The sequence below is a fragment of the Pongo abelii genome, chromosome 16 (assembly GCF_028885655.2).
Source record: "Pongo abelii isolate AG06213 chromosome 16, NHGRI_mPonAbe1-v2.0_pri, whole genome shotgun sequence".
NCBI lineage: Eukaryota > Metazoa > Chordata > Mammalia > Primates > Hominidae > Pongo > Pongo abelii.
The window spans coordinates 47,455,614-47,482,394 of NC_072001.2; the positions used below are offsets into that span (position 1 = coordinate 47,455,614).

The 26,781-nt window shown below is 42.0% G+C and overlaps 2 protein-coding genes across 3 annotated transcripts in view; one reads left to right on the top strand and one right to left on the bottom strand.

Moving 5' to 3' along the window:
* Nucleotides 1-77: 77 nt before the first annotated feature.
* On the top strand, nt 78-24,754 carry EIF3J (eukaryotic translation initiation factor 3 subunit J). The gene is given in 8 exon segments (NM_001132675.1): nt 78-143; nt 230-333; nt 13,579-13,633; nt 14,134-14,225; nt 17,199-17,313; nt 20,124-20,285; nt 22,922-22,995; nt 23,688-24,754. Coding segments are annotated over 8 exon segments (780 nt in total). The 5' UTR covers nt 78-97; the 3' UTR covers nt 23,820-24,754.
* A 628-nt stretch (nt 24,755-25,382) lies between these two features.
* SPG11 (SPG11 vesicle trafficking associated, spatacsin) overlaps nt 25,383-26,781 on the bottom strand; it is a 101,846-nt gene continuing 100,447 nt past the window's right edge. For both annotated transcript variants that reach the window (XM_024232354.3, XM_054532744.2), the window contains exon 40: nt 25,383-25,988. In XM_024232354.3, the coding sequence (XP_024088122.2) occupies nt 25,808-25,988 (181 nt within the window). In that variant the 3' untranslated portion in view covers nt 25,383-25,807. The remainder of the gene's footprint in view (nt 25,989-26,781) is intronic.

Here is a 26,781-nt window from a genome sequence, read left to right on the forward strand (position 1 = left end):
TCCGCGCCGGTCAACGAGAGCAAACCCAGTGACTCACCTCCGCTGTGCTAACTCTTCGCTAGCTCTCTCTCTCATACACGCTCACACCCGGCTCGAGATGGCGGCGGCGGCGGCGGCGGCGGCGGGGGACTCGGACTCCTGGGGTGAGGAGAAGTTGCTGGCGCAGGGCCCGGGCCGGCGCCGGCCCCACGCAGTGGCAGGCACTAACACGGCTCGCTCTCTTCCGTAGACGCCGACGCGTTCTCCGTGGAAGACCCAGTGCGGAAGGTGGGGGGCGGCGGCACTGCCGGCGGGGACCGCTGGGAAGGCGAGGACGAGGACGAGGACGTCAAGGTGGGTGCGGGCTAGGGCGCCGGGCAGCGCGGGAGCGGGCTGGCGCTGTTGCCGGCCGACTCTGGGCCCTGGGGCGCTGCCGGGGCCTGCGGGCCGTGGGTCCAGGCGTGAGCGTAGGGCCTGGCGGTGCTGTCTTCCCCTCCGCTTGCCGGCCATGTGTGGGCCGAAGACTGGCAGCGTGGCCTCCTGGACTCCCTCGCCGGTTGAGAGTCTGCTCTCCGGCCTGGATCCCACCCGCCGGCTGGCGACGAAAGGTGACAGCATCGGCCGGGTCGGCCCACGTGCAAGCTTCGCGGTCCGGAGCCTCTCATAGGAATGAGACCAGGAAGTTGGGAATTGAGCCTTGTAGCTTATCCATATGGAAAGCCTTGAAACTCGCCTGTCTTTTCGAGCTCAGGTCAGTCCAGGGCCAGTAACTCATTTATGAGCCTGAGGTCTACTTATACAGTTTGTTCGAGGGATTAGATGAGTGAAATATTGTGGTTGAATTTCAACCTTTTTTTCCCACACGAGACAGCTAGAAACAGTAAAAGGAAATAACTTTTGGCTCTCCCTTCCCCCACCCTGTGGTAAAAAGGATGAACTGAAGTGAACACTGAGATAACCCGCAGTTAGTGGGTACCGCAGTTAGTGGGTACCCAGGTAGTTCACACCGTGACGTGAGAAATGGAGAGACGACAGTTACTCAGCTACACACATACGACACCTAAGGAAATATTGAACATTTGGTGGTGGTTGTAGATGACGGGCCCGTGGTTTTTTTTTGTTTTTGTTTTTTGTCTATGCCTTGTAGATAATCATTTTTACCTCAGTCGTTTGATTTTGAAAACTCCGAAGGGTTCATTTTACAGCTTTAAGTTACATTTACTTCTACGTGTATTTTTTTTTTTTTACAGTAGTTACAGAAGTCTCAAATCCAAAATGTTAAGACTCTTATTAACAAAGTTCTCAAAATCTTGTTATATTTGTGCAGATAAAGTTTTGTGTGAAATGGAAAATGATTTTTTTTGTGGTTTTGCCTAATTTAGTGAATTTCTCCTAATTTATAAACACAAACGGAGAACCCTGCAAATCCTGCCTGGGCTGAAAAGTTTAAGCTAGATAATCACTATGAACTTAATAGGGATGTTGTTTTGAGTTTTTCTGTTCTCTCCCCAGTCCGATGAGGTTGGATGTGTGGATGTCCAATTTATTGAGAGCCTGAGGTTCAAGAATGTTGTGAGCTTTGCACACACTGAAGTTAATAGATCGACTGATTATTGTTTGAAGACACTTAGATGCTTTATTTACATGTTATAGAAACATGGGACTAGATTTTGTTACCAGCCACATTACAAGATATTAGTTACCCCCCTACATTGTAGCAGATTTTCAGTTTTGAGCCTTGGGTTCATATTGGTCCTTTCATTTTTTTGCATGCATATAGGAAGTGGCAGTTAAGACATCTGTTATGAAATTTGGGAATAAATTAACAAATGCAGAGAAAAGATTAGAGATATTAGGAAAGAAGTTGCAGAAAATGAAGTTTTAATGGATAGTCTAGACTAATGTCATGGAATAACTACTTTGGGATTAAGGGATCTAAATGGTATCGATCCTGATGAATATAATTCTTTTTTTTTTTTTTTTTTTTTTTGAGATGGAGTTTCGGTCTTGTTGCCCAGGCTGGAGTGCAATGGCGCGATCTCGGCTCACTGCAACCTCCACCTCCCGGGTTCAAGCGATTCTCCTGCTTCAGCTTCCCAAGTAGCTGGGATTACAGGCACGCACCACCACGCCTGGCTAATTTTGTATTTTTAGTAGAGACGGGGTTTCGCCATGTTGCCCAGGCTGGTCTCGAACTTCTGACCTCAGGTGATTCTCCTGCCTTGGCCTCCCAAAGTACTGGAATTACAGGCATGAGCCACAGCACCCAGCCTCTGATGAATATAATTCTGATCACTTGGAACAAGTTTTGGATGTTTACAAGTTGTAAGGGACCACAAAAATTATCTTGTCCAGTTGCTCTTTTTTTTTTTTTTTTTTTTTTGAGACGGAGTCTCGCTCTGTCGCCCAGGCTGGTGTGCAGTGGCACAATCTCCGCTCACTGCAAGCTCCGCCTCCTGGGTTAACTCCATTCTCCTGCCTCAGCCTCCCAAGGACTACAGGTGCCCACCACCACGCCCGGCTAATTTTTTGTATTTTTAGTAGAGACGGGGTTTCACCGTGTTAGCCAGGATGGTCTCAATCTCCTGACCTTGTGATCTGCCTGCCTCAGCCTCCCAAAGTGCTGGGATTACAGGCGTGAGCCACCGCGCCTGGCCCCGTTGCTGTTTCAGTGCTAAATTTTTTTCTTTTTTTTTTTTTTTAACTTAAAACAATCTATCTATTCATCTAATTTTTTGAGAGAAGGTCTCACCCTGTTTCCCAGGCTAGAGTGCAGTGGCACGATCTCTGCAGCCTGTGCCTCCCGGGTTCAAGTGATTCTCCAGCCTCAGCCTTTCTAGTAGCTGGGATTACAGGTGTGCACCGCTGTGCCCAGCTAATTTTTATACATATATATATATATATATATTTTTTTTTTTTGAGATGGAGTCTCGCTCTGTCACCCAGGATGGAGTGCAGTGGCACGATCTCGGCTCACTGCAACCTCCGCCTCCCGGGTTCAAGCAATTCTCTGCCTCAGCCTCCCGAGTAGCTGGGATTACAAACTCCCACCACCACACCCAGCTAATTTTTGTATTTTTAGTAGAGACGGGGTTTCACCATCTTGGCCAGGCCGGTCTTGAACTCCTGACCTTGTGATCCACCCGCCTCGGCCTCCCAAAGTGCTGGGATTACAGACGTGAGCCACCGCACCTGGCTATATATATATATATTATTATTATTTTTTTTATAGAGAGGGTTTCGCCATGTTACCTAGGCTGGTCTCAAACTCCTGAGGTCAAAGTGATCTTCCTGCCTCAGCCTCCCAGAGTGCTGGGATTACAGGTGTGAGCCACTGCACCTGGCCTATTTATTTTGAGACAGATTTGTGAGACTGGCTAATTTTTGTGTTTTTGGTAGAGATGGAGTTTCGCCAAGTTGCCCAGGCTGGTCTTGGGCTCAAGTGATCTATCCTCAGCCTGCTAAAATGCTGGGATTATGGGCGTGAGCCAGCAGGCTCAGCCATATCACCAAATTTCTGAATTCTTATGTTTTTGTACTTTTTATGAGGAGTTGCAGACAAGGCTTAGTTTCCATGAGGTCTTCTGTTTATGTCAGCATCTAGTACTTAACCTTTAAAAATACAGGTTTAATGTCATTTGTAATGTCCTGGGAAATGAAAGGAAAACTGATGTTTTTGTTATTATAATTTGCTCCAGCACTTTACTATCATTTAGTAGACTTAGTATTTTGCTGTCCTTGACTTTTCAAATAGCTGTCTGGCAGTGGCAGAAGTGGACTTAGGTGAAACTGTAAAACTGTTAATATATATGGCGAGAAAAGGCTATGCTTTTCCCCAGTTAAAAAGATGAGAACTTGGGAGCATACTTTCCCATCACCCTGGCTTTATTTACCTTTTTTACTATCCTGATAGTTGTGCAGAGGCAGTGGGAAAAATTGTTCACTTGGCATATATGACTCCTTCCCCATTGCTGGTATGATACGTAGGATGTGTTGACTGAGAAGGCAGTTGAGTACCTACTGGAAGCAAGGACAACATAACTTTTGCTCCATTTTACTAGTCTCCTAGCATTTCAGTAGAACAGTTTAGAAGCTAGATTTATTCAAAGGGTACAGAGTTTGCAGAAACTTCTAGCTGTGTTCAGCCATCTCAGGCATTTGCCTCTGTAACCATATAGCATTTCTTTTAAAAGATCCTGAAGAGGCTGAGGCAAGAGGATTGCTTGAGCCTAGGAGTTTGAAGCCAGCCTGGGCAACATAGCAAGACCCCAACACATTAAAGAGAGAGCGATCCTGAAGAACAGATTTAGTTGAGCCTCTCGTCCTACTCGTTCACCCTCTGTTATGATCCTATTCCAATAAATAGTTTGAATCTACCAGATAAGGACATTTTTCAGGGGTTGGAAACAACTTCTAAAGAACAAGATCTGTATTTTACAGAAATGTGGAATTACTAGGAAATACCCAGAATGTGGGCATTTTGCCAGAAAATGGGTATTTTGAAGAGAATGTGTGTATGTGTAACTTATGAAAAATTCCAAACATGCAGTAGAGAGAAACATTTAATAAACCAGTGACCAGTCTTGTCTCCTCTGTATCCCCACTTTCCTCCTCCAACCAGATTATTTTCAAGAAAATCTCAATCATATCATTTCATACCCTGCCACTTTTATAAACTAGCAAGTTTTGAATTAGGAAGCATGTTTGTTATTGAAAAATATTTTTTTGTCATGATGGATCATTGTAAATAAACCGCTTGTTTAGTGTTCAGTGCCTTGATATTGCTTAGCCAGGAATTTAAAGTAGATTGATAACTGTCCTGAATATGAGACAGGTAGGCATTGAGATGGAATTCAGCTGAGTGCTAATCCATTGTAGTATGTTAAAAGCTTTAATGAATTGAATTAAATGAAGTAGAATTTACTAAGGCAGGCACCTTGGCTTCTAGGCATCCAGCATAGTTCTGAGATGGTGGAAGAACATTTTGGCTTTTAAAAAACTGAAGTTTGGTGGGAAGTCTACTCTTGCCAAGATCTCATTGCACAGTTCTGAGTTCTCTCAGAGTAGAACTGCACAGCTTACAGAACACCAATTAAAGACTTCTTTTTTTTTTCCCCAGCAAGAGATTATGTTTTACCTAAACCAAATTATTTAAAGAAAAAAGGAGAAGGAGTATATGTTAGTTCCTAGGCCGTTGCTATAGGGCAAAAGAGTTTTATTGCTCGTTTGAAGCTACTTCTATTTGACAATCTATAAATACATCTTGCTTAAGTTGGAAAGCATTTTCAGTCCTAAATGTGTTCTCATTGCATGTGACATAATGTAGTTTTATATTATGAAGACAGAACCAGCTAACTACTGGCTACATTGTTAGAAATAAAAAGAAAGCAAGATTTAAAGTTTTCTGCTTTGCTTCTGATACTTAGCTGTATTCAATTAGGAAGCAAGTTTTAAAGTTAAAAAGCAGCCATCTCTTTCATAGAAACAGCTTAAATGATGGGTGTGTATCCACAGGGCAAGAATATAGATAAGCAAGTAGTTTATAAACAGGCCCTATTCTAAGAAGCTAGCCATTTTAGGAGAGCAGCCTGGGTGATTCTTTTGAAGATAAATTGGATATTATAGTTGAAAGATTAATTGGCTGCCAAAAATAATTGGGTAAAGGATTTAATTGGATGTTCATAGGTAGTCTCTTGAACCAAATAACCCTTGAGGGCTCTTTGAAGTGAGTTGTAGACTTGCTCCCTATTTTAAGTGTTAATTTTAGCTGTTTCTCTAGGAACCCTTTTTACATTTTATCTGAATTTGCTGCTGGAATTTACAAACTTCGAATGTTTACAGAAAATTGGACATATTTTTTGAAGCAGCGTGGTGAACATTCTACCTTAAATCTACTTTTCAGACACTTAATTTTATAACTATGGAAACAAAAACTCTAATTTCCTGGGGAAAGCTACCTGGCCTTTTGCTTTTATAATTACATCTGTTTGGAAGTGTGACCAGTCTCTTTTTGCTGACACTTACTATGCTCCTTTCTTTAGGGGCTTAGTGCTAGTTTGGTAGTAACTTCAGGTCAGACTTGTAAGCACTTTGGGGAGAGAGTGACGGTCAAGGTTTGGATGGTCCTTTTATGAATTGAGGAGCAGATGTCATGGCTCTTCTTGGGACATGTTGATAGGAAACACCTCTTTTTTTTTTTTTGAGATGGAGTTTCGCTCTGTCTCCAGGCTGGAGGGCAGTGGTGCAATCTCGGCTTACTGCAACCTTCGCCTCCTGGGTTCAAGCGATTCCCCTGCCTCAGCCTCCCAAGTAGCTGGGACTACAGGTGTGCGCCACCACACCCAGCTAATTTTTGTATTTTTAGTAGAGATGGGGTTTCACCATGTTGGCCAGGATGGTCTCGATCTCTTGACCTCGTGATCCGCCTGCCTTGGCCTCCCAAAGTGCTGGAATTACAAGCGTGAGTCACCACGCCTGGCCAGAATCACTTCTTTTGCTACTAAAATCCATTCTGTGATGGAGTAGGGAATGTCTAGGTAGCTTCATTATGTCTGCATTGATGTGTGTCTGGGGTAAGGTTTATGCTTTGATGGGAGAAACTAGGGACAGGAATAGAGCTGGACATAGAGTTGGTGTGAATGTACTGAGGGAGCAGTGATATGGGTGGGGTGGGGGTGATGTTTTTCTGGGAAGGGTAATTGAAGAGCATCAACATTAAATAAAAATGTTCCTATGTTGAGTTTGTTTCTTTACCTTGGGGGTATTGAGATGGAGCTCCCTATTTTCAGCCATACTTCTTCCTTCTTGACCTCTTAGTACCAGAGGCTTGCAGACCAGTTTTTTTCTTTTCTTTTCTTTTTTTTTTTTTTTTTTTTTTTTTTTAGACGGAGGCCTTCTCTGTCACCCAGGCTGGAGTGCAGTGGCGTGATCTCGGCTCACTGCAACCTCTGCCTCCCGGGTTCAAAGTGATTCTTGGGTATCAGCCTCCCGAGTAGCTGGGACCACAGGTGCACACCACCACGCCCTGCTAATTTTTTTTGTATTTTTAGTAGAAACAGGGGTTTGCCATGTTGGCCAGGCTGGTCTTGAACTCCTGACCTCAGGTATTCCACCCGCCTTGGCCTTCTAAAGTGTTGGGATTACAGGCATGAGCCAGCACATCTGGCCCAGTTTCTTAAAATTAGTAGAAAACTGGCCGGGCGTGGTGGCTCACACCTGTAATCCCAACACTTTGGGAGGCTGAGGCGGGTGGATCACCTGAGGTGGGGAGTTCAAGACCAGCTTGACCAACATGGAGAAACCCATCTCTACTAAAAATACAAAATTAGCCAGTTTGTGGTGGCACATGTCTGTAATCCCAGCCACTTCAGAGGCTGAGGCAGGAGAATCGCTTGAACCCAGGAGGCAGAGGTTGTGGTGAGCCGAGATCGTGCCATTGCACTCCAGCCTGGGCAATAAGAGGGAAACTCCATCTCAAAAAAAAAAAAAGGTGGGAGGGGCCAGGCACGGTGGCTCACGCCTGTAATCCTAGCACTTTGGGAGGCTGAGGCGGGCGAATCACGAGGTCAAGAGATCAAGATTATCCTGGTTAACCGGGTGAAACCCGGTCTCTACTAAAAACACAAAAATTAGCTGGGCATGGTGGTGCATACCTGTAGTCCCAACTACTCAGGAGGCTGAGGCAGGAGAATTGCTTGAACCTAGGAGGCGGAGGTTGCAGTGAGCAGAGATTGCGCCACTGCACTCCAGCCTGGCAACAGAGTGAGACTCTGTCTCAAAAAAAAAAAAAAAAAAAAAAAAAAAAAGATCAGTAGAGAACCACTACAGGCAATTTAAGGTGAGAAGGTTGATAACCAGTATACCTCTAGCTGGGCATATCTTAATATGTGTAATCCTTCTCTTTAATGAGATTCCCAGAGTTCCCAGGAGAGGGACTTAGTTCCCAGTTAGTTATTTTATACTTCAGGACTCAGGGAAGAAGTCATATTTACTATAATACTATTTTTATTTTTATTATTATTTTGCATTGTAAGCTGCTTTATTCCAGTGAATTAAATTGTTTACCAGACTGTGAATTTTGTAAGCAAGTGTTTAAAACATGCTTTTTAAAGACCTTCCTTAACATTGTGTTTAAAGCCTTAAATGAAGCTGTTTACATGTATACATTTAAAGGATGTATCTCAGCATGTTACTCTAAAGATGTGTTGTAAGCTGCCTTATTACAGTGAATTGAACTCTACTAAACCGTGAACTTTGTAAGCAAGTGTTTAAAACATGCTTTTTTAAAAAGTAAATCATTTTATTTTCAATAAAAAGGTCAAATGTTTAGTTATTTAAAACTTTTTAAAAATAATTGGCACATAAGGTACATATTTATGGGATATATTGTGATGTTTCAATGCATGTATACATTGTAATTACCATTTCATCACTTTAAACATTTATCATTTCTTTGTGGTGTTAACATTCAAAATTTTCTCATGGAACTATCTTGAAATATACAACATTGTTATTAGCTATAATCACCCTACTGTGTAATAGAACACCAGAACTTATTCTTCTAACTGTAACTTTATACCTATGACACTTTAAAGAACTTTGGTCCATTCAGAGCAGGTCCCTTAGTTTTCCACTGAGATTGTGGGATGGCTATGTCTGGGCCTCGGTTTCCTTTTCTGTGAAATGGGGGAATAACACTACCTTCCTTACAGGACTGTTGTGAGAATTAACCTTGTTACTACACCTGTTTCTCAGAAGGGTTGTAAATATGCATCTTCTGGAAGTAAGCAAATGGTCCTCCTATCTGAAACACTGCTGCATATCACTCACAGATCCAGCCTTCCTGTGTTCTGTGAAGATTTAAACAAAAAATGCCTAGTAATTCACTTTTATTTTTAGCTCTTTGATTCCTTTTATACTGTGATGTATAGCACTTAGCAAACTAACGGCGAAATACAAACGTTTGATCTTTAATTTCTAACTCTAGTATCACAGTTACTCAAATAATGACTAGCTGGTTTGCTTTCAATCTGTTAAAACTTCGAGCTGTGGGTTAAATTGCTGAAGTAAGATGAATATAAAAATACACTTACTTTTTAATACAAAGTTCCTTTAATTATGCTTGCAGACTGTATGACAGCCTTAATCAGGATGTTGAATTTTTAATTTCTTTAGTGGACTTAGAGATTTTTATTAAGAATCAAGGCTTGGTTAGTTTATATTCGTAGACTGATACAAATTTGTGATCTGTCGTGTTATGAAACCAGAAGCTTGGTGTCATATTGTGGCATATTAGTCATACTAGTCAGCCTTTGCTTCTTTAGTAGCGTCAGGGCCTCTTGCCCTGCTTTTGCCATCTTGCCACTCAGCTTCAAATGGCATGTCATAGTGTGCCTGGTGGTTGCTGAGACAATGGCCAGGCTACCTATGATTAAAACCGTCTTTAATCATAGGGCTGTGTCTGTCCCTATTAAACTTGAGCCTTCTAAGTTCTGTGGAGCTTTTAGAAAATTGTGTTTGATAATTGGTTTATATTTAGCTCAGTGATTGAGTTAGGCATAGAAAAAACAGAGTATAGATTTTTTTTTTGAGACAGAGTCTCTGTTGCCCAGGCTGGAGTGCAGTGGCTTGATCCTGGCTCACTGCAGCTTCGCCTCCTGAGCTCAAATTATTCTTGTTCCTCAGCATCCTGAGTGGCTAGGATTACGGGCGTGCACCACTATGCCCACCTAATTTTTGTATTTTTTAGTATAAACGGGGTTTCATCATGTTGGCCAGGCTGGTCTCGGAACTGCTGGTCTCAAGTGATCTTCCTGCCTCGGCCTCCCAAAGTGCTGGGATTAAAGTGCCCTGAGTTAGAGAGTGGGATCCATGAAGGCTTGATTAGCTCTTGACTTTTTTTTTTTTTTTTGTGAGACGGGAGTTTCATTCTTGTTGCCCAGGCTGGAGTGCAGTGGCGCGATCTCGGCTCACCACAGCCTCCGCCTTCCGGGTTCAAGCAATTCTCCTGCCTCAGCCTCCCGAGTAGCTGGGATTACAGGCATGCGCCACCACACCCAGCTAATTTTGTATTTTTAGTAGAGACGGGGTTTCCCCATGTTGGTCAGGCTGGTCTTGCATTCCTGACCTCAGGTGATCTGCCCACCTTGGCCTCCCAAAGTGTTGGGATTATAGGTATGAGCCGGCCTTTTTTTTTTTTTTGAGACGAAGTCTCACACTGTCACCTGGGCTGGAGTGCAGTGGCACAATCTTGGCTCACTGCAACCTCCCACTCCTGGGTTCAAGCGATTCTCCTGCCTCAGCCCCCAAGTAGTTGGGATTATAGGCGCCTGCCACCAGGCCCAGCTAATTTTTTGTATTTTTAGTAGAGACAGGGTTTCACTATGTTGGCCAGGCTGGTCTCAAACTCCTGACCTCATGATCCACCCACCTCAGCCTCCCAAAGTGCTGGGATTACAGGCATGAGCCGCCGTGCCCGGCCTGACTCCTTTTTAATAGTGGGCTTAAGAATTATATAGACTTAATTCATTAATCAGGCTTATTGTTGTATGGAATATTCCTTGAAATAAATGAGCTATTGGCCAGAGTATAGGATGCTTTTTACATTTGGGGGGAAGTAAGAACTATAAAGTTCTCTCAGTTTTTATTTATTAATAACTGAATCACTTTCAGAGAGGCTATTGATTTCAGCTAGGTTGTCCTAACTGCTAATGGAGAAGCTTTCTTATGAAGTTAGATAAGTTGATATGAAGGTTCATATGGAAAAACAAACATGCAAGAAAGGCCAAGAAAACACTAAAAAATCTGAAAACCTACAAGCAAGGACTAGCCCTAGCTGACATTAAAATATATTGTAAAGCCTCTAATTAAAACAGTACGGGCTGGGCATGGTGGCTCACGCCTGCAATCCCAGCACTTTGGGAGGCTGAGGTGGGTGGATCACCTGATGTCAGGAGCTCGAGACCAGCTTGGTCAACATGGAGAAACCCCGTCTCTACTAAAAATACAAAAATTAGCCCGCATGGTAGTGGACACCTGTAATCCCAGCTACTCCAGAGGCTGAGGCTGGAGAAAACCCAGGAGGCAGAGGTTGCAGTAAGCTGAGATCACGCCATTGCACTCCAGCCTGGGTGATGAGTGAAACTCCGTCTCAAAAAACAAAACCAAAAAAAACCAGTACGGTACTGTTATATGAAGAGACAGTAGACTAGTGGGATAGGATCAAAAGCCCAGAAATAGACCAAGTACATATTAAAATTTAGTATATGGTAAGTCACAGGGTATCTTAAAATGTTTTTTGCTGCAATAGAATGCAAGACTGGGTATTTTATAAACAACAGATTTATTTCTTATGGTTATGGAGGCTGAGAAGTCCAGTATCAAGGTGCTGGCATCTGGCGAGGGCCTTCTTGCTCTATTATCCTGGGGCAGAAGGGCAAAAGAGCACAAAGGATTGCAGGAGGTGTCAGAACTCATCCTTTTATCAGGTATCTACTCCTAAGATAAAGGTATTAATCATTCATGAGGGCTTTGCCTCTAATCATTTCTGAAAGACCCTACTTCTCAACACTGTTGGATTGGAGATTGTTTTCATCACATGAACTTTGGAGGACACATTCAAACCATAGCCCAGGGAAAAAAACCATTATTTATTAAAGGGTTTTTAATAAATGATGCTGTGACAACTGGGTAGCCATTTGGGAAAAAAATAAAATTAGATCCATGTCGCACATCATACACAAGAAAAAAACTCCAAATAGATCAGAGATCTAAATAAAAAAACAATGAAACCCTATACATTCTAGAAAAAATTGTGGGTGAATTCTTAGGTGTAAGAAAAGACTTTCTGGCTGGGCAAAGTGGCTCATGCCTGTAATCCCAGCATATTGGGAGGCTGAGGCGGGCGGATCACCTGAGGTTGGGAGTTCGAGACCAGCCTGACCAACATGGACAAACCCCATCTCTACTAAAAATACAAAGTTAGCCGGGCATGGTGGTGCATGTCTGTAATCCCAGCTGCTTGGGAGGCTGAGGCAGGAGAATTGCTTGAACCCGGGAGGTGGAGGTTGTAGTGAGCCGAGATCATGCCATTGCACTCCAGCTTGGGCAACAAGAGCAAAACTCTGTCTCAAAAACAAAACAAAACAACAAAAAAACAAGAAAAGACTTTCTAATTGACTTGAAATCCATCCAGAGGCAATGAAAGAAAAGACTGGGGCTAGGCACGGTGGTTCACGCCTGTAATTCCAGCACTTTGGGAAGCCGAGGCAGGCGGATCATGAGATCAGGAGTTCGAGACCAGTGTGACCAACATGGTGAAATCCTGTCTATACTAAAAATACAAAATTAGCCAGGCATGGTGGCGTGCGCTGGTAATCCCAGCTACTTGGGAGGCTGAGGCAGGAGAATCACTTGAACCTGGGAGGCAGAGGTTGCAGTGAGCCGAGATCGTCACTGTATTCCAGCCTGGGTGATAGAACGAGACTCTGTCTCAAAAAAAAAAAACTAAAACCATTTCTACTAAAAATAAATGAGCAAGGCATGGTGGTGCATGCCTGTAATCCCAGTTACTGGGGAGGCTGAGGCAGGAGAATCGCTTGAACCTAGGAGATGGAGGTTGCAGTGAGCTGAGATCGCGCCATTGCACTCCAGCCTGGGCAAGAAGAGCAAAACTCCGTCTCAAAAAAAAAAAAAGAAGTCTGGTAGATTTTACTGCATAAAATTGTTGGGATGCACAGCACTTCATGGGGAAACAATAGAGGCATTTCCATCAAGAAAGCAAGGATGCCCATTACCTCTGCTGCTGTTCAACATTGCACTAGAGGTTTAGCTGGCCCAATTAGGTGAATCACTTGTGAGGGCCTAAGGATTGGTAGAGAAGTAAAGCTATGTTTTGTTTGCAGATAAGGTAGCATACCTGTAAAACCCTAGAGAAGCAACGATAAATCTAACTTAAGTGATAAATGAATTCAGTAAGGTAGCAGGATATTAACATATAAAAAAGCCAATAGTCATTTTTGTTTATTTGTTTTGAGACAGGGTTTTTATGATAGTGAGTTGCCTAGGGTAGAGTGCAGTGGCACTATCATAGCTCACTGCAGCCTTAACCTCCTGGGCTCAAGTGATCTTCCCACCTTAGCCTCTCAAGTAGCTGAGACTACAGGCACATGCCACCTTGCCCAGTTAATTTTTTAATTTTTTTTTTGCAGAGACCGGGTCTTGCTGATAGATTTTTATACACAAATAATAGCCACGTAGAGGACATGATAGGAAAACACCCTATTTATAATAGCAACATACAAGATGAAATACTTAGGAATAAATCTAAAGAGAAATGCGCAGAGCCTCTAATAGGGAAACCACTTTAAAACACTTCTGAAAGATGCAAAAATGTACTTGACCAAATGGAAAGACAGTTCTTATTCTTGGTTAGGGCAGCTCAGCATTATAAGATGTCAATTCTCCCTACATTAATTTATAAATTTAATGCAGTACAAAAAAATACCAACAAACATTTCTCTGGAGTTAGTCAAGTTGATAATAAGGTTCACGTGGAAAAGCAAACATGCAGGAATTATTAATGGAAGTCCTTTTCTTTAGGATAACTGGGATGACGATGATGATGAAAAAAAAGAGGAAGCAGAAGTAAAACCAGGTGAGCCACTGGGGCGCCTCCATTTTTGTTTTTATGTCTTGCTGAGCATTTGTGACTTGTATTAAGACAAATGACAGAACGCTCACAAAATGGAAGATTTTGGTATTTAGAAACCAAGTGTCCTTCCATTCCCACTTTATTCTGTTTTCCCTGCAATTTTTCGCTGTCGCCTCAAAATATAATCAGATTAGATACTTGTTGTATTTCTGTATGAGTGCTTGTTAGTAGGAAAGGGTAGAGGTTTTGGCATTAATTATAGTTGAATGATCTAAGCCCTGCCTATAGGATGGTGGGGAAATATGAAGAGATATTTGGATCTTAGGGGTCACATTAGAGAGGAGAAGGAAGAGTCCCAGAAGTTTTCCATTATTTGTGAGAAAAATCACTGTTTGAAGCTGGGAAAGGTTTGGTCTCTTAACAGTATACAAGTATCATGTCTGTCTCATCCATAAACTGGAAAATACTCAGTATAACTGAATAAAACTTTTTTTTACTTTTAGAGGTAAAAATTTCAGAAAAGAAAAAAATAGCAGAGAAGATAAAAGAGAAAGAACGGCAACAGAAGAAAAGGCAAGAAGAAATTAAAAAGAGGGTAAATTCTGTTTTCTAAAATACAGAATTCTCACATTGGTAGTGGTATAGTTTCTAACAGGCTGCAAATATTACCTAGCAATTTGAAGGGCTCTGTAAAGACTGTAAATGGATGCCATAAGATAGGTAAAATCCAAAACAAATTGATTTGTGGTTTTTGCAAAAACAGAACCCAGTTTTATATATGAGTGTCTTTTAAGTTTTCACAAACATTCAGGAATAGTCATGATAGTGCAGTGACTACAGTCATTGATTTTTGCCAGTGCCTGTAGTTCATTCTAGTCAGCAGGATTAGTTTTTGTTGTTGTTGTTGTTTTTTGTTTTTTTTTTTGGAGATGGAGTCTTGCCCTGTCGCCAGGCTGGAGTACAGTGGCACAATCTCGGCTCAGTGCAACCTCTGCGTCCTGGATTCAAGCCATTCCCCTCCCTCAGCCTCCTGAGTAGCTGGGACTACAGGAGCCACGGCGAGCTAATTTTTTGTATTTTAGTAGAGATGGGGTTTCACCATGTTGGCCAGGATGGTCTCAATCTCCTGACCTCATGATCTGCCTGCCTCGGCCTCCTAAAGTGCTGGGATTACAGGCGTGAGCCACCGTGTCTGGCCAGGATTAGTTTTTATTTGCAGTGTATATATTGAACAAAATATAAAAACTGTTCATTTCTGTGCCATGTGATATATAAATGTATTTGTTTTTGATTATTTGGCACAGGATCAGAAATATTTGCTTGTTTTTTTTTTTGTGTTTAGACAGAGTCTCACTCCGTAACCTAGGCTGGAGTGCAGTGGTGTGATTTTGGCTCACTGCAGCCTCCACTTCCCAGGTTCAAGCAATTGTCATGCCTCAGCATCCCTGGGTAATCTTTGTATTTTTAGTAGAGATGGGGTTTCGCCATGTTGGCCGGGCTGGTCTCAAACTCCTGACCTCAAGTGATCTGCCTGTTTCGACCTCCCAAAGTGCTGGGATTACAGGCATGAGCCACCACGTCCAGCCTATTTTCTATTTCTTTTTTTTTTTTTTTAGAGATGGAGTTTCATTCTTGTTGCCCAGGCGGGAGTGCAATGGCATGATCTCAGCTCACTGCAACCTCCTGGGTTCAAGCGATTCTCCTGCCTCAGTCTCCCGAGTAGCTGGGACTACAGGCGTGTGCTACCACGCCCAGCTAATTTTGTATTATCAGTAGAGATGGCATTTCACCATGTTGGCCAGGTTGGTCTCGAACTCCTGACCTCAGGTGATCCACCCGCCTTGGCCTCCCAGAGTGCTAGGATTATAGGCGTGAACCACTGTGCCTGGCCTATTTTCTATTTCAGAACACATTTACATGGTTCAAAAATTAAAACAGCCTGCGCGGTGGCTCATGCCTGTAATTGCAACACTTTGGGAGGCTGAGGTGGGAGTATTGTTTGAGTCCATGGATTCAAGACCAGCCTGGACAACATAGGGAGACCCCGTCTCTACAAAAAATAGAAAAATGAGCTGGGCATGGTGGTACATGCCTGTAGTATCAGCTGCTTGGGAGGCTAAGGTAGGAGAATCACTTGAGCCCAGGAAGTTGAGGCTGCAGTGAGCCATGACTGCGCCACTACACTCCAGCCTAGGTGACAGAGCAAGACCCTGTCTCAAAAAAAAAAAGAAAACGGCTGGGCGTGGTGGCTCACGCCTGTAATCCTGGCACTTTGGGAGGCCGAGGCAGGCAGATCACGAGGTCAGGAGATCGAGATCATCCTGGCTAACATGGTGAAACCTTGTCTTTACTAAAAAATACAAAAAATTAGCCGGGCGTGGTGGTGGGTACCTGTAGTCCCAGCTACTTGGGAGGCTGAGGCAGGAGAATGGCGTGAACTCAGGAGGCGGAGCTTGCAGTGAGCGGAGATCACACCACTGCACTCCAGCCCGGGCAACAGAGCGAGACTCCATCTCAAAAAAAAAGGAAGAAATAATTATATCCAAGTATAAAGAGAAGATAGATATACACTAAGCTGTCAACTGTCATCTCAGAGAAGTGGGTTTGGGAAACAAATGACATCTACTATTATATCTTTAAAATTTGTTATAGTGATAATTTTATAATTATACAATATGATGAAAAGGGGAAATGTTTTGAACCATTCTGTTGGACATTTAGGTTGTCTGTAAATTTATTTGAAATTATGAATAATACTCTAATGTACATTCTTGGGCTTACATATTTGTGTGCATCTTATTTCTTAAGGTAAATACCTGGAAGTAGAATACTTGATTAAAGCATGTAAAAATATTATTTAAGACTTGATCCGTATTACCAAGTTGCCCTAGAAAGGTTTTTCCAATATAGTTTTAGTAGCAGTGTATGAAAGTAATATTTTTACCTTGTCCACAGTCTCAATTCCTTTTTTTAAAAAAGGCTATAGAAGTAACCCCAGTCTTCCTGGGTACAAATCTGTCACGTTACCAGCTGTGTTACCTTCTATTATTGTGGGCAGGTTGTTTCTTTGTGCCTCCATTGCTTATCTTTAAAATTGGGTTAAGGATACCTAAAGTGGACTGGGCACAGTGGCTCACACCTGTAATCCCAACACTTTGGGAGGCTGAGGCGGGCGGATCACTTGAGGCCAGGAGTTCGAGACCGGCCTGGCCAACATGGTGAAACCCCGTCACTGCTAAAACTACAAAAATTAGCTGGATGTAGTGGCGCACGCCTGTAATCTCAGCTACTCGGGAGGCTGAGGCATGAGAATCACTTGAACTCAGGAGGCAGAGGTTGCAATCAGCGAAGATCGTGCCACTGTGCTCCAGCCTTGGTGGCAGAGTGAGGGTCTGTCTAAAAAAAAAAAAAAAAATCTAAAGTGTTTAGAAGAATGCCTGAAACAGTAATTACCAGTGTTCACTTTTATTTGTAATTATATACGCTTATTTAAGAATTCGTACAATACAGAAAGGTACTGAGTGCATCATAATCCCAGTGCTTTTTAAAAACTTTTGTCTCGTTTTAGTTAGAAGAACCTGAAGAACCTAAAGTGCTAACACCAGAAGAACAATTAGCAGATAAACTTCGGCTAAAGAAATTACAGGAAGAGTCAGACCTCGAATTAGCAAAGGAAACTTTTGGTAAGATGGGATTATGATTACAATACAGTATTAAACTGTTACAGGTGAATACCCAGAAAGTTCAGAAAACATCTCCTTTTCTTAAAAGAAACATGATACTGGCTAATGTAGATATTAGAAAGCAGTTTTTAATCTCTGTGTATATTTGAGATTTCATTACATGTTCAGATTTTTGAATAACTTTTGAGTAAAAGATTATTAAGTCATTTATAGCAATGCAAGAAGGGCAAAAAGGAGTAGACTCAGATGAAGTACACTACTGCATAGAATATTTTTATCAGCTGGATGAAATTTGCATGAAATGTGAGGTCTGTAGCTTTGAAATGGACTGTAGGGCTGTCCTATTGTCTTAAGACTTAGTAGGATGTAGCCCCAGGTGAGGCATGCAGCTTTTGCTGTGCCTTCTTGTGCTCAGTGTCATTTCCTTCTGCAGCCCTCCTTTGCCCTTACCATGCCCTATCTTTAGAGGGCCTCCATTTCTTTGTGCAGTGTCTGCAGCTGTGGTTAATGCATGAGATAAAAGTGCAGGCTCCTATAAATAGATAAATTCAGAGTGTTCCAGAGTAAGAGACATGGCTAGAGAAATAGTCAAAGCCCTGATTTCATTTAACCAAGTTACCGTTACCTTTTGAGTACTTTTCAGAGTAGAAGATCATGTTGAAACAGTTAAATCACTGAAATTTATAGCCAAGAAGGAAAGCTCTAGTTATTCTGATACCCCTCCCCCACTTTCATACTTTCTCTACTCTGAAACAGATCAACAGGCTGACTGTAGTGATTGTTTTCCTTTTCATGGGGAAGTATGACCTTATCTGTCAGTGGATCTGTACAAATACCAGGAGTTGCTGTGAATGCTCCTGTGCACCATTGTATGCTTGGCAGGTCTTAACTGCACTCATCTAATTATAGAGAGCTCTTGGCTGTTATTATGTGTCTTCCTAGGATGGTAAAAGCTGCCCATGTGTTTATTAAAGAGGCAGGTTTATGAAGTGTGCATAAAGCCTAGCATGGGACACCTGTTATAGACTAAAAGGTAAAAACATGCATTCATACAGTCATTGTTAATAGGATTTTACTGTTATGTTTCTCATACTAAAATACCACATGTAATATTGTTAATAACTAATCTACTTGACATGGAGGATACAGAAGCATACTTATCTTAGTGTAAAACTCATCTGGGCCAGATTTTTTTTTTTTCTAACAGGGTCTGGCTCTGTTACCCAGGCTAGAGTACAGTGGCCGAGATCGGCTCACTGCAGCCTCTGCCTCTGAGCTCAAGCCATCCTCCCACCTTAGCCTCCCAAGTAGCTGGGACTGCAGGCGCATGCCACCACGCCTGGGTAATTTTTGTTTTTTGGGGTTTTTTTTTTGTAGATACAAGGTTTCACCATGCTGCCCAGGCTGTTGTTGAACTCCTGAGCTCAAGTGATCTGCCTGCCTTGGCCTCCTAAAGTGCTGGGATTACAGGCGTGAGCCACCATGCACAGCCTAGGCCAGATTTCTTCTATTGGGATTTAACATGTTTACCCCTGCTTAGCTTCTGGAGTTAGACAAATACTTTCACAGGATCCATCTTTGTTTCTTATTCTTTTTGTTCCCTCTCCCCACTTTACTGTGGGGGTGTTCTTGGACAAGAACAGAGTATCCCTTTTGTAATGTATTATGTTGTGTTTTGTTTTTAGAGAAAGGGTCTTGCTCAGTCATCCAGTCTGGAATGCAGTGGCATGACCATATAGCTCACTGCAGCCTCAAACTCCTGGGCTCAAGCAATCCTCCCCTCAGCCTCCCGGATAGTGAGGGCTGCAGGTGAATATCACCACACCTGGCTAATTTTATTTATTTTTTTTGAGACAGAGTCTCACTCTGTCACCCAGGCTGGAGTGCAGTGGTACAGTCTCGGCTCATTGCAACCTCTGCCTCCTGGGTTGAAGTGATTCTCGTGCCTCAGCCTCCCAAGTAGCTGGGATTACAGATACATGCCACCACCATGCCTGGCTAATTTTTGTATTTTTAGTAGAGACGGGGTTTTACCATGTTGGCCAGGCTTGTCTCTCGGACTCCTGACCTCAGGTGATCCGCCTGCCTAGGCCTCCCAAAGTGTTAGGATTACAGGTGTTAGCCACTGCGTCTGGCCACATCTGGCTAATTAAAAAAATTTTTTTTTTGTAGAGATGAGGTCTTGCTGTGTTGCTCAGGCTGGTCTCAAACTCCTGGCCTCAAGCGATCCTCCCTCTTAGGCCTTGCAAACAAAACACTGGGATTACAGGTGTGAACCACTGTGTCTGGCCTTGATATATTGTTTTTAAATGAATAAAATACTTATTTATAAAGAAAACCTGTTATATATAAATAGATGTCAAAATACTAAAATGACAAATTTGTGATACAGAATTATATGCTTCCTTATCGATGCATTAAATAAGGTGTAGTGGCAGGTTTAATAAATAATGTTGTTTGAGAGTAATGATGACTGAACAATATTAATATTGTAAGATATCTGTAATGTCAGGAGAGTGTTTGTGATCTCTCCTGGTAAGTCAAGTTTTGCTAATACCACTGTGATTTGTTGCCAGTCAATTGAAACTGAAGGAGATGCTGAATTAGAGGTTAATAAAGATGTAACTTTTTTTCTGATTTAAGTTTGTAACCCCCCCGCCCCACCCAGCCATTCTATCCAATGACTCCAGGGGCTCCAGGGGCTTTAGAATGAAACAACAGGGTTATTCAGATAGCTAATTGGCTTGTAAGGTTTCATTTTTAAAAATCCTAACCTCCTGATACTTTTCAGTGCTTCTTTTCTCCTACAGGTGTTAATAATACAGTTTATGGAATAGATGCTATGAACCCATCTTCAAGAGATGACTTTACAGAGTTTGGAAAGTTACTAAAAGATAAAATTACACAATATGAAAAGTCACTATATTATGCCAGTTTTTTGGAAGTCTTAGTTCGAGATGTGTGTATTTCATGTAAGTAATTCTAATTTCTAGCCCCTCTGGGTAGATTTTTAGTAGGATGTTATCTTCAGGAGGTTGAAGGTTATTTTTTATTTTCAAGGATACTATAATACAGACTCACGATTTGCTGTTTTTAGCAATTACCTTGTGAATGTCGTTCTGCAGATACACAGTGAATTTGAGTGCTGGATCTTTTTGTTTGTTTGTAGAGGTAGGAGGACTTGTTGTTTTACAATGGCTTCCCTAAGAGATACCTGGGCTTGTCAGCAAAGCAGCTAATAAAACACTGGCTTATTCTTTTTATCTGATTATCACTTGAGAGGGGCTGGGAAGTATCTTTTGAGGGAAAAGGTCTCTGGCACTGTAGGATTTGGGTTGGGTGAGACTTCAGCCACTGTCTTTTACAAATCAGAATTAGACAAGGTGCAAGTTGAGTGACAGGGCTGGCACCTATTCTCTGGGTCCATGGTTGTGGTGCCACACCTTGATAGGAGTCATACATTTCAGGGCGGGGTGAATGGGAGTGACCAGCCATGGGTGGTGAAGCAGGAATGTACGGAAGGGACTGGTTTTGCTAGTATTTGCAGGTTTTTTTTGTTGTTGTTTTTTGTTTTTTTTTTGAGATGGAGTCTTGCTTTGTTGCCCAGGCTGGAATGCAGTGGCACAATCTCAGCTCACTGCAACTTCTGCCTCCTGGGTTAAAGCAATTCTCCTGGTCTGGCACAGTGGCTCATGCCTGTAATCCCAGCACTTTGGGAGGCCGAGACAGGCGGATCACGAGGTCAGGAGATTGTAGACCATCCTGGCTAACACGGTGAAGCTGAGGCAGGAGAATGGCGTGAACCCGGGAGGCGAAGCTTGCAGTGAGCTGAGATCGTGTCACTGCACTCCAGCCTGGGTGACCAAGTGAGACTCCATCTCAAAAAAAAAAAAAAAAAAAAGCAATTCTCCTGCTCAGCCTCCTGAGTAGCTGGGATTACAGGCGCCTGCCACCACGCCCGGCTAATTTTTTGTATTTTTAGTAGAGACGGGGTTTCACCATGTTGGCCAGGCTGCTCTGGAACTCCTGATCTCAGGTGATCCCCCTGCCTTGGCCTCCCAAAGTACTGGGATTATAGGTGTGAGCCACCATGCCCAGCCTATTTGCAGTTTTTAAGATGGAGAAAAAGGAATCCAACACAATGAATTGGGTTTTCTTTGAGAAATTATCACTAAGCTGAGAGTTCTACATTTGATTGGTAATGTGCCCAGAGTTGATATTTTATTCTGCATGTACTAATTTTTTTCTGGTTTTTGGAGGTGTTCTGTAACCAAAACTGAACACTTTCTGGTAGCCAAAACCTGGTGTCTCTTTCCAGCTTCATATTTTTATAAGGCTGATAATGCTGTCCACTGAACAGGACTGTTTCTTGGTAGGACATAGAGATGGTCACTGTTCTCATTGTAGTTCCCGTGCAAGAAAATGGAGACATCATGGGATAGGGTGTTGTCATTATAGGTTTAAGAATTGTCATTCTGGCTGGGCGTGGTGGCTCATGCCTGTAATCCCAGCACTTTGGGAGGCTGAGGCTGGCAGATCACCTGAGGTCAGGAGTTTGAGACTAACCTTGCCAACATGGTAAAACCCCATCTCTACTTAAAAAAAAAAGAAAAATACAAAAATCAGCTGGGCATTGTGGCGCGCACCTGTAATCCCAGCTACTCGGGAGGCTGAGGAAGGACAATCACTTGAATCTGGGAGGTGGAGGCTGCACTGAGCTGAGATCACGCCACTGTACCCCAGCCTGGTGACAGAGCGAGACTCCATCTCAAAAAAAATAAAATAGGCCGGGTGCGGTGGCTCACACCTGTAACCCCAGCACTTTGGGAGGCCGAGGCAGGCGGATCACGAGGTCGGATCTAGACCATCCTGGCTAACACAGTGAAAATCCGTCTCTACTAAAAATACAAAAAATTGGCTGGGCATGGTGGCGAGCGCCTGTAGTCCCAGCTACTTGGGAGGCTGAGGCAGGACAATGGTGTGAACCCGGGAGGCGCAGGTTGCAGTGAGCCGAGATTGCGTCACTGCACTCCAGCCTGGTTGACAGAGTGAGACTCCATCTCAAAAAAAAAAAATAATAATAATAATAATTGTCATTCCATGTTTATTTGTCTGTTCTCCCTGATTACTGGGGGTGTGTTAATGGAAGGGCATGTTATCCTCCCCCATTTGTTTAGACTGAGGAAGGATACTAGGGAGCATTGTGAGCTATAAAGACAGTTTCTCTTTGGTTGAGCAATGGTGTGTTGGTGATTACAGGTCATCATCATAAATAAAATAAATTTTATTTTCAAGAGACAGGGTCTAGCTGTGTTGCCCAAGCTGGTGTCGAATTCCTGGGCTTAAGTGATCCACCCACCTAGGCCTCCCAAAATGCTGGGATTACAGGCATGTGCCACTGTGCCCGGCCACCTTATGTTTAAAGAGGAGAAATTCATGGTCCTTTCAAAGTTACTGAAGTTTAACAATGAACAAATTGGATTTCTCATAACACTTTTGGAATGTACATTTTGGGATATATAGATATATATGGAATGTACATATTTAGCTTTAACTTTTCAAAATGCTTAAAAATTCAAGTTTAATGATATGCCCTTTTTTTTTAAAGTGGAAATTGATGACTTGAAAAAAATTACCAATTCACTGACTGTGCTTTGCAGTGAAAAACAGAAGCAAGAAAAGGTAAGAGCAAGCTGTGTAGGGAAATGTGTATTAAATTAGAGTGGGGTTATAGGTCTAACATTCAACAAATATAATAGGAGCCTGTCCTAATTACTTAAAAGTCAAGCAACTCACTAATACCATTTAAGTTAGACTAGAACAGGAGTATGGGTGCGATTACTATCCTTTTGTTTCCAGACATGTTCCCCTTTTCTGAGTTAATAGAAATTGCTGAAATCACAGACTGGGCTGAAATACTAGCTCTGCCACTTAATACCTATAGGTAAATCAGCTTTTCTAAGCTTCAGTCTTCTCCCTTGTAAAATAGGGACAATAATACTCACTTTGCAGAGTATTTGTAAGAGTAAAGTAAGAGAAGTATGTCAAGTAAAGGTTAGCTTTGTGATTTTAAATTGGGGGATACTTATCCACACTTTTCTAAATTTGCTTCAGTGAAGTTAAGGCTTTTTACCAATAACTTATAACCCCTGCTGGTGGGCTAGGTATCCAGAGCAGGACCAAGGACCCAGATTAAGTTTTGGAGAGACTGACTCTGGGAGACCTGTTCAGGTCCAAAACATGTAGGCTTGGATGTCCCTTACAGAACTAGTGTTTCTGGGACCAAAGGTTTTTGTGTGTTTATGAGGGTTGCTGTACCAGATAAGATGCCCTAGCACATAAAGTTTCATGAATTAACTCTCTTTCATCTTTAGCAAAGCAAAGCCAAAAAGAAGAAGAAAGGTGTGGTTCCTGGAGGGGGATTAAAAGCCACCATGAAAGATGATCTGGCAGATTATGGTGGTTATGATGGAGGATATGTACAAGACTATGAAGACTTCATGTGACATTTTATCTTTTCTTGGTGTCATCTTTATGTTGCCCACAATCCCTTGAACATGTAGCACAACTTCCTTTCCTTTCAGTTCTGCCAAATGCTACAATCAGAAGTGCAGTATCTTTTGTGCTGGTTATTTAACCCCTTGACACTTAGGTGCTAATGTGCAAATGAGGGAACTTGGATCTTGCTGCCAAGGGGTTAAAATTGGGAACCTAAGTTGCTACTAAATCATAGTTCAAAACCTAATAATGTTGTCGTTGTTGCTATCTGATTTCATAGCAGCAGTCACTAAATTGGAAACAAAAGGTTGCAACATGACAAAAAAAAATTGTGTAGTATTTACCAGCACCATTCAGTAATACAGCCTTAACCATACCTCCTTGAACTACTTCATAACTTGTCAAGAAAAGCAGTTTGCAGCAAGGGCATGTGGTGTGCACCTAGTATTAAAATTGCTTTGTCTTAAAATTGAACATGAGGATATTAAAAATACATTGTGAAGAAGACTGCTTATCTCAGAGTGAAGATACTGCGGCTGAAAAGCACTAGTTTGATATAAAATTAAAATGACCAAAACCCTCCAACTTTGAAACTAAAGAAGGTAAACCTTTCCATTATTGCATTACATGTTGTAGAATCTCTTGAGTGCAAAGACTGTCTAGTTATTTATCAGGCTATTATTTCTACTGATGAAGTGCTTCAGGTGGGGGAGGGAAACTTATTTTTATTTGCCTGATTTAAGTGTCTGAGAAACAAATCTTTGTTCTCTTAGGCTGCAATGGAACAACTTTACCAGGGTTTTGGCATTTCCTTTTATAAAACATGCTCAGCAAACTGCACTAGTTAACTACAGTTTGGTAAATTGTTATGTTAACAATTATGACATCTGCAATGTTTTATAAAGCAACTAATTTAATAAAATCACTATTGTGAGGACTTAAATTTTGTGTTACCTCCCAAGAGATACTTTTTGAGAGTATAGAACACAGCTCTTGGGAGTACAGTTCTCTACGTTCTCTATATACTAAATCTTAATAAATGCTTGACATAGTTACAGCTTTAAAACATGAGTGATTTGCCAGGTCCTTATATTGTCACCATAGAGCAACAAAGGTATAGGGCTGCCTTCCTCTTATTTATTTGGGGAAATTATTTTGTTATTTAGATACCAAGGCCTAATTAAGTACCTATAAGAACTATTTATTTGGAGTAACTGAGCCTGTAACTCAGGTTTATGGCTGTTAAGTATAGATTAAGTATAGATTGGGGAATCTTTATTATGTCTTCTCCTAAGCAGTTTAACCAAATGTGTGGTTAGTGTTTTTTTATTCCCCTAAGACAGAAAGAACAAAAAATGTTTTAAATTTCTCTTATATAGGAAATTTCTCTTATATAGGAAATAGGAACGTCAAAGCTCTGTAGACTACTTACTAAGTGGAAAACAAGACCATCTAAGTGATTTGAGGAATTAACAAAAAGTAGTGACTACACAGCAATAATTACAGTAAATAAAGATTCTTTTAAGGCAGACAAGGGCTAAGATTTCCTTAGCAGTAATAATGACATACACTGAATTGAAAATCTATTTTATTACAGAAAGATCAGTTTCTAACAAATGAAAATGTATCACCTGTTCCTTAACTGTGTAAATAATAATTAAATTTCTTTGAAACTGGAATCTGCAGGTACAGGTATTCTTTAATCATTATTGGATCATCTAAAGTAGAAGCTGTCCTGAGGAAGAGGAAGCTTTTGATCTTAATACTAGTATCTATATAAAATGGTATGGATGAATAATCATCTAAAATCAATCCATTTTAAATAGGAATTTCCTTCTGAAAAGTTTCTCACTTGCTACCTACTACCCACAAAGGACTGATATGGTACAGTACCGGGATTGTTCAACTTTAGCAAAGATCTCCAATGCATTATTCTTCTCATCACATCTGTCAGAATCTGCTAACAGTACAAGAAAACAGGCACCTATGAAATCATCTAACCTGCTAGCATGTCCTTTAGACAGCAACCTGTCTGAGGGTCCTTCAGAAGCACATTTACAATTTCATAAAACTTGTGTTCGTATGCCAACTTGTAATACAGGTAAACATCTTCACAATATGTGAGTAATTTCTTCAGGTTTTCCATGGCCATGTCAGTAGGCTGATGTTGTTTATATCTAGATAAAGAAACATAATGTACAGGTTAAGATACTGTTTTGTTTTGTTTTGTTTGAGACAGTCTTACTCTGTTGCCCAGGCTGGAGTGCAGAGGAGCAGTCTTGGCTCACTGCAACCTCCGCCTGCTGGGTTCAAGTGATTCTTGTGCCTCAGCCTCCCGAGTAGCTGGGATTACATGAATGTGCCACCACCCTGGCTAATTTTTGTAATTTTAGTAGAGACAGCGTTCTGCCATGTTGGCTAGGCTGGTGTTGAACTCCTGGCTTCAAGTTACCTGCCTGCCTTGGCCTCCCAAAGTGCTGGGATTACAGACGTGAGTCACTGTGCCTGCCCTTTTTTTTTTTTCTTTTAAATAAAAGATGGAGGTCTCACTGTGTTGCCCAGGCTGGAGTACAGTGGCTTTTCAGAGTGTGAACTCCTGGGCTCAGCTGCTTCTCTTGCAGCCTCTCGAGTAACTAGGACTACAAGTGTGCACCACTGTGCCCACCTTAGGATACTGTATTTTGAGTGAGGACTGTCAGCTCCGAAGTACCACTTACTATTACCTATAGAGGAGAGGGTGCTGGAATCTGGGTTATCTCAGACTAGTATTAGGGGTGCTTGATAAAAAATGAGTATGTTAATGCTCACCTTATAGAGTAAGTTTAGTACTCCAAAAGGCACCTCTGATGTTATAGTGTTTTTCGTTTTTTTTGAGACAAGAGTCACACTCTGTTGCCAGGCTGGAGTATAGTGGCATGATCTCGGCTTACTGCAGCCTCTGTCCCCAGGTTCAAGTGATTCTCCTGCCTC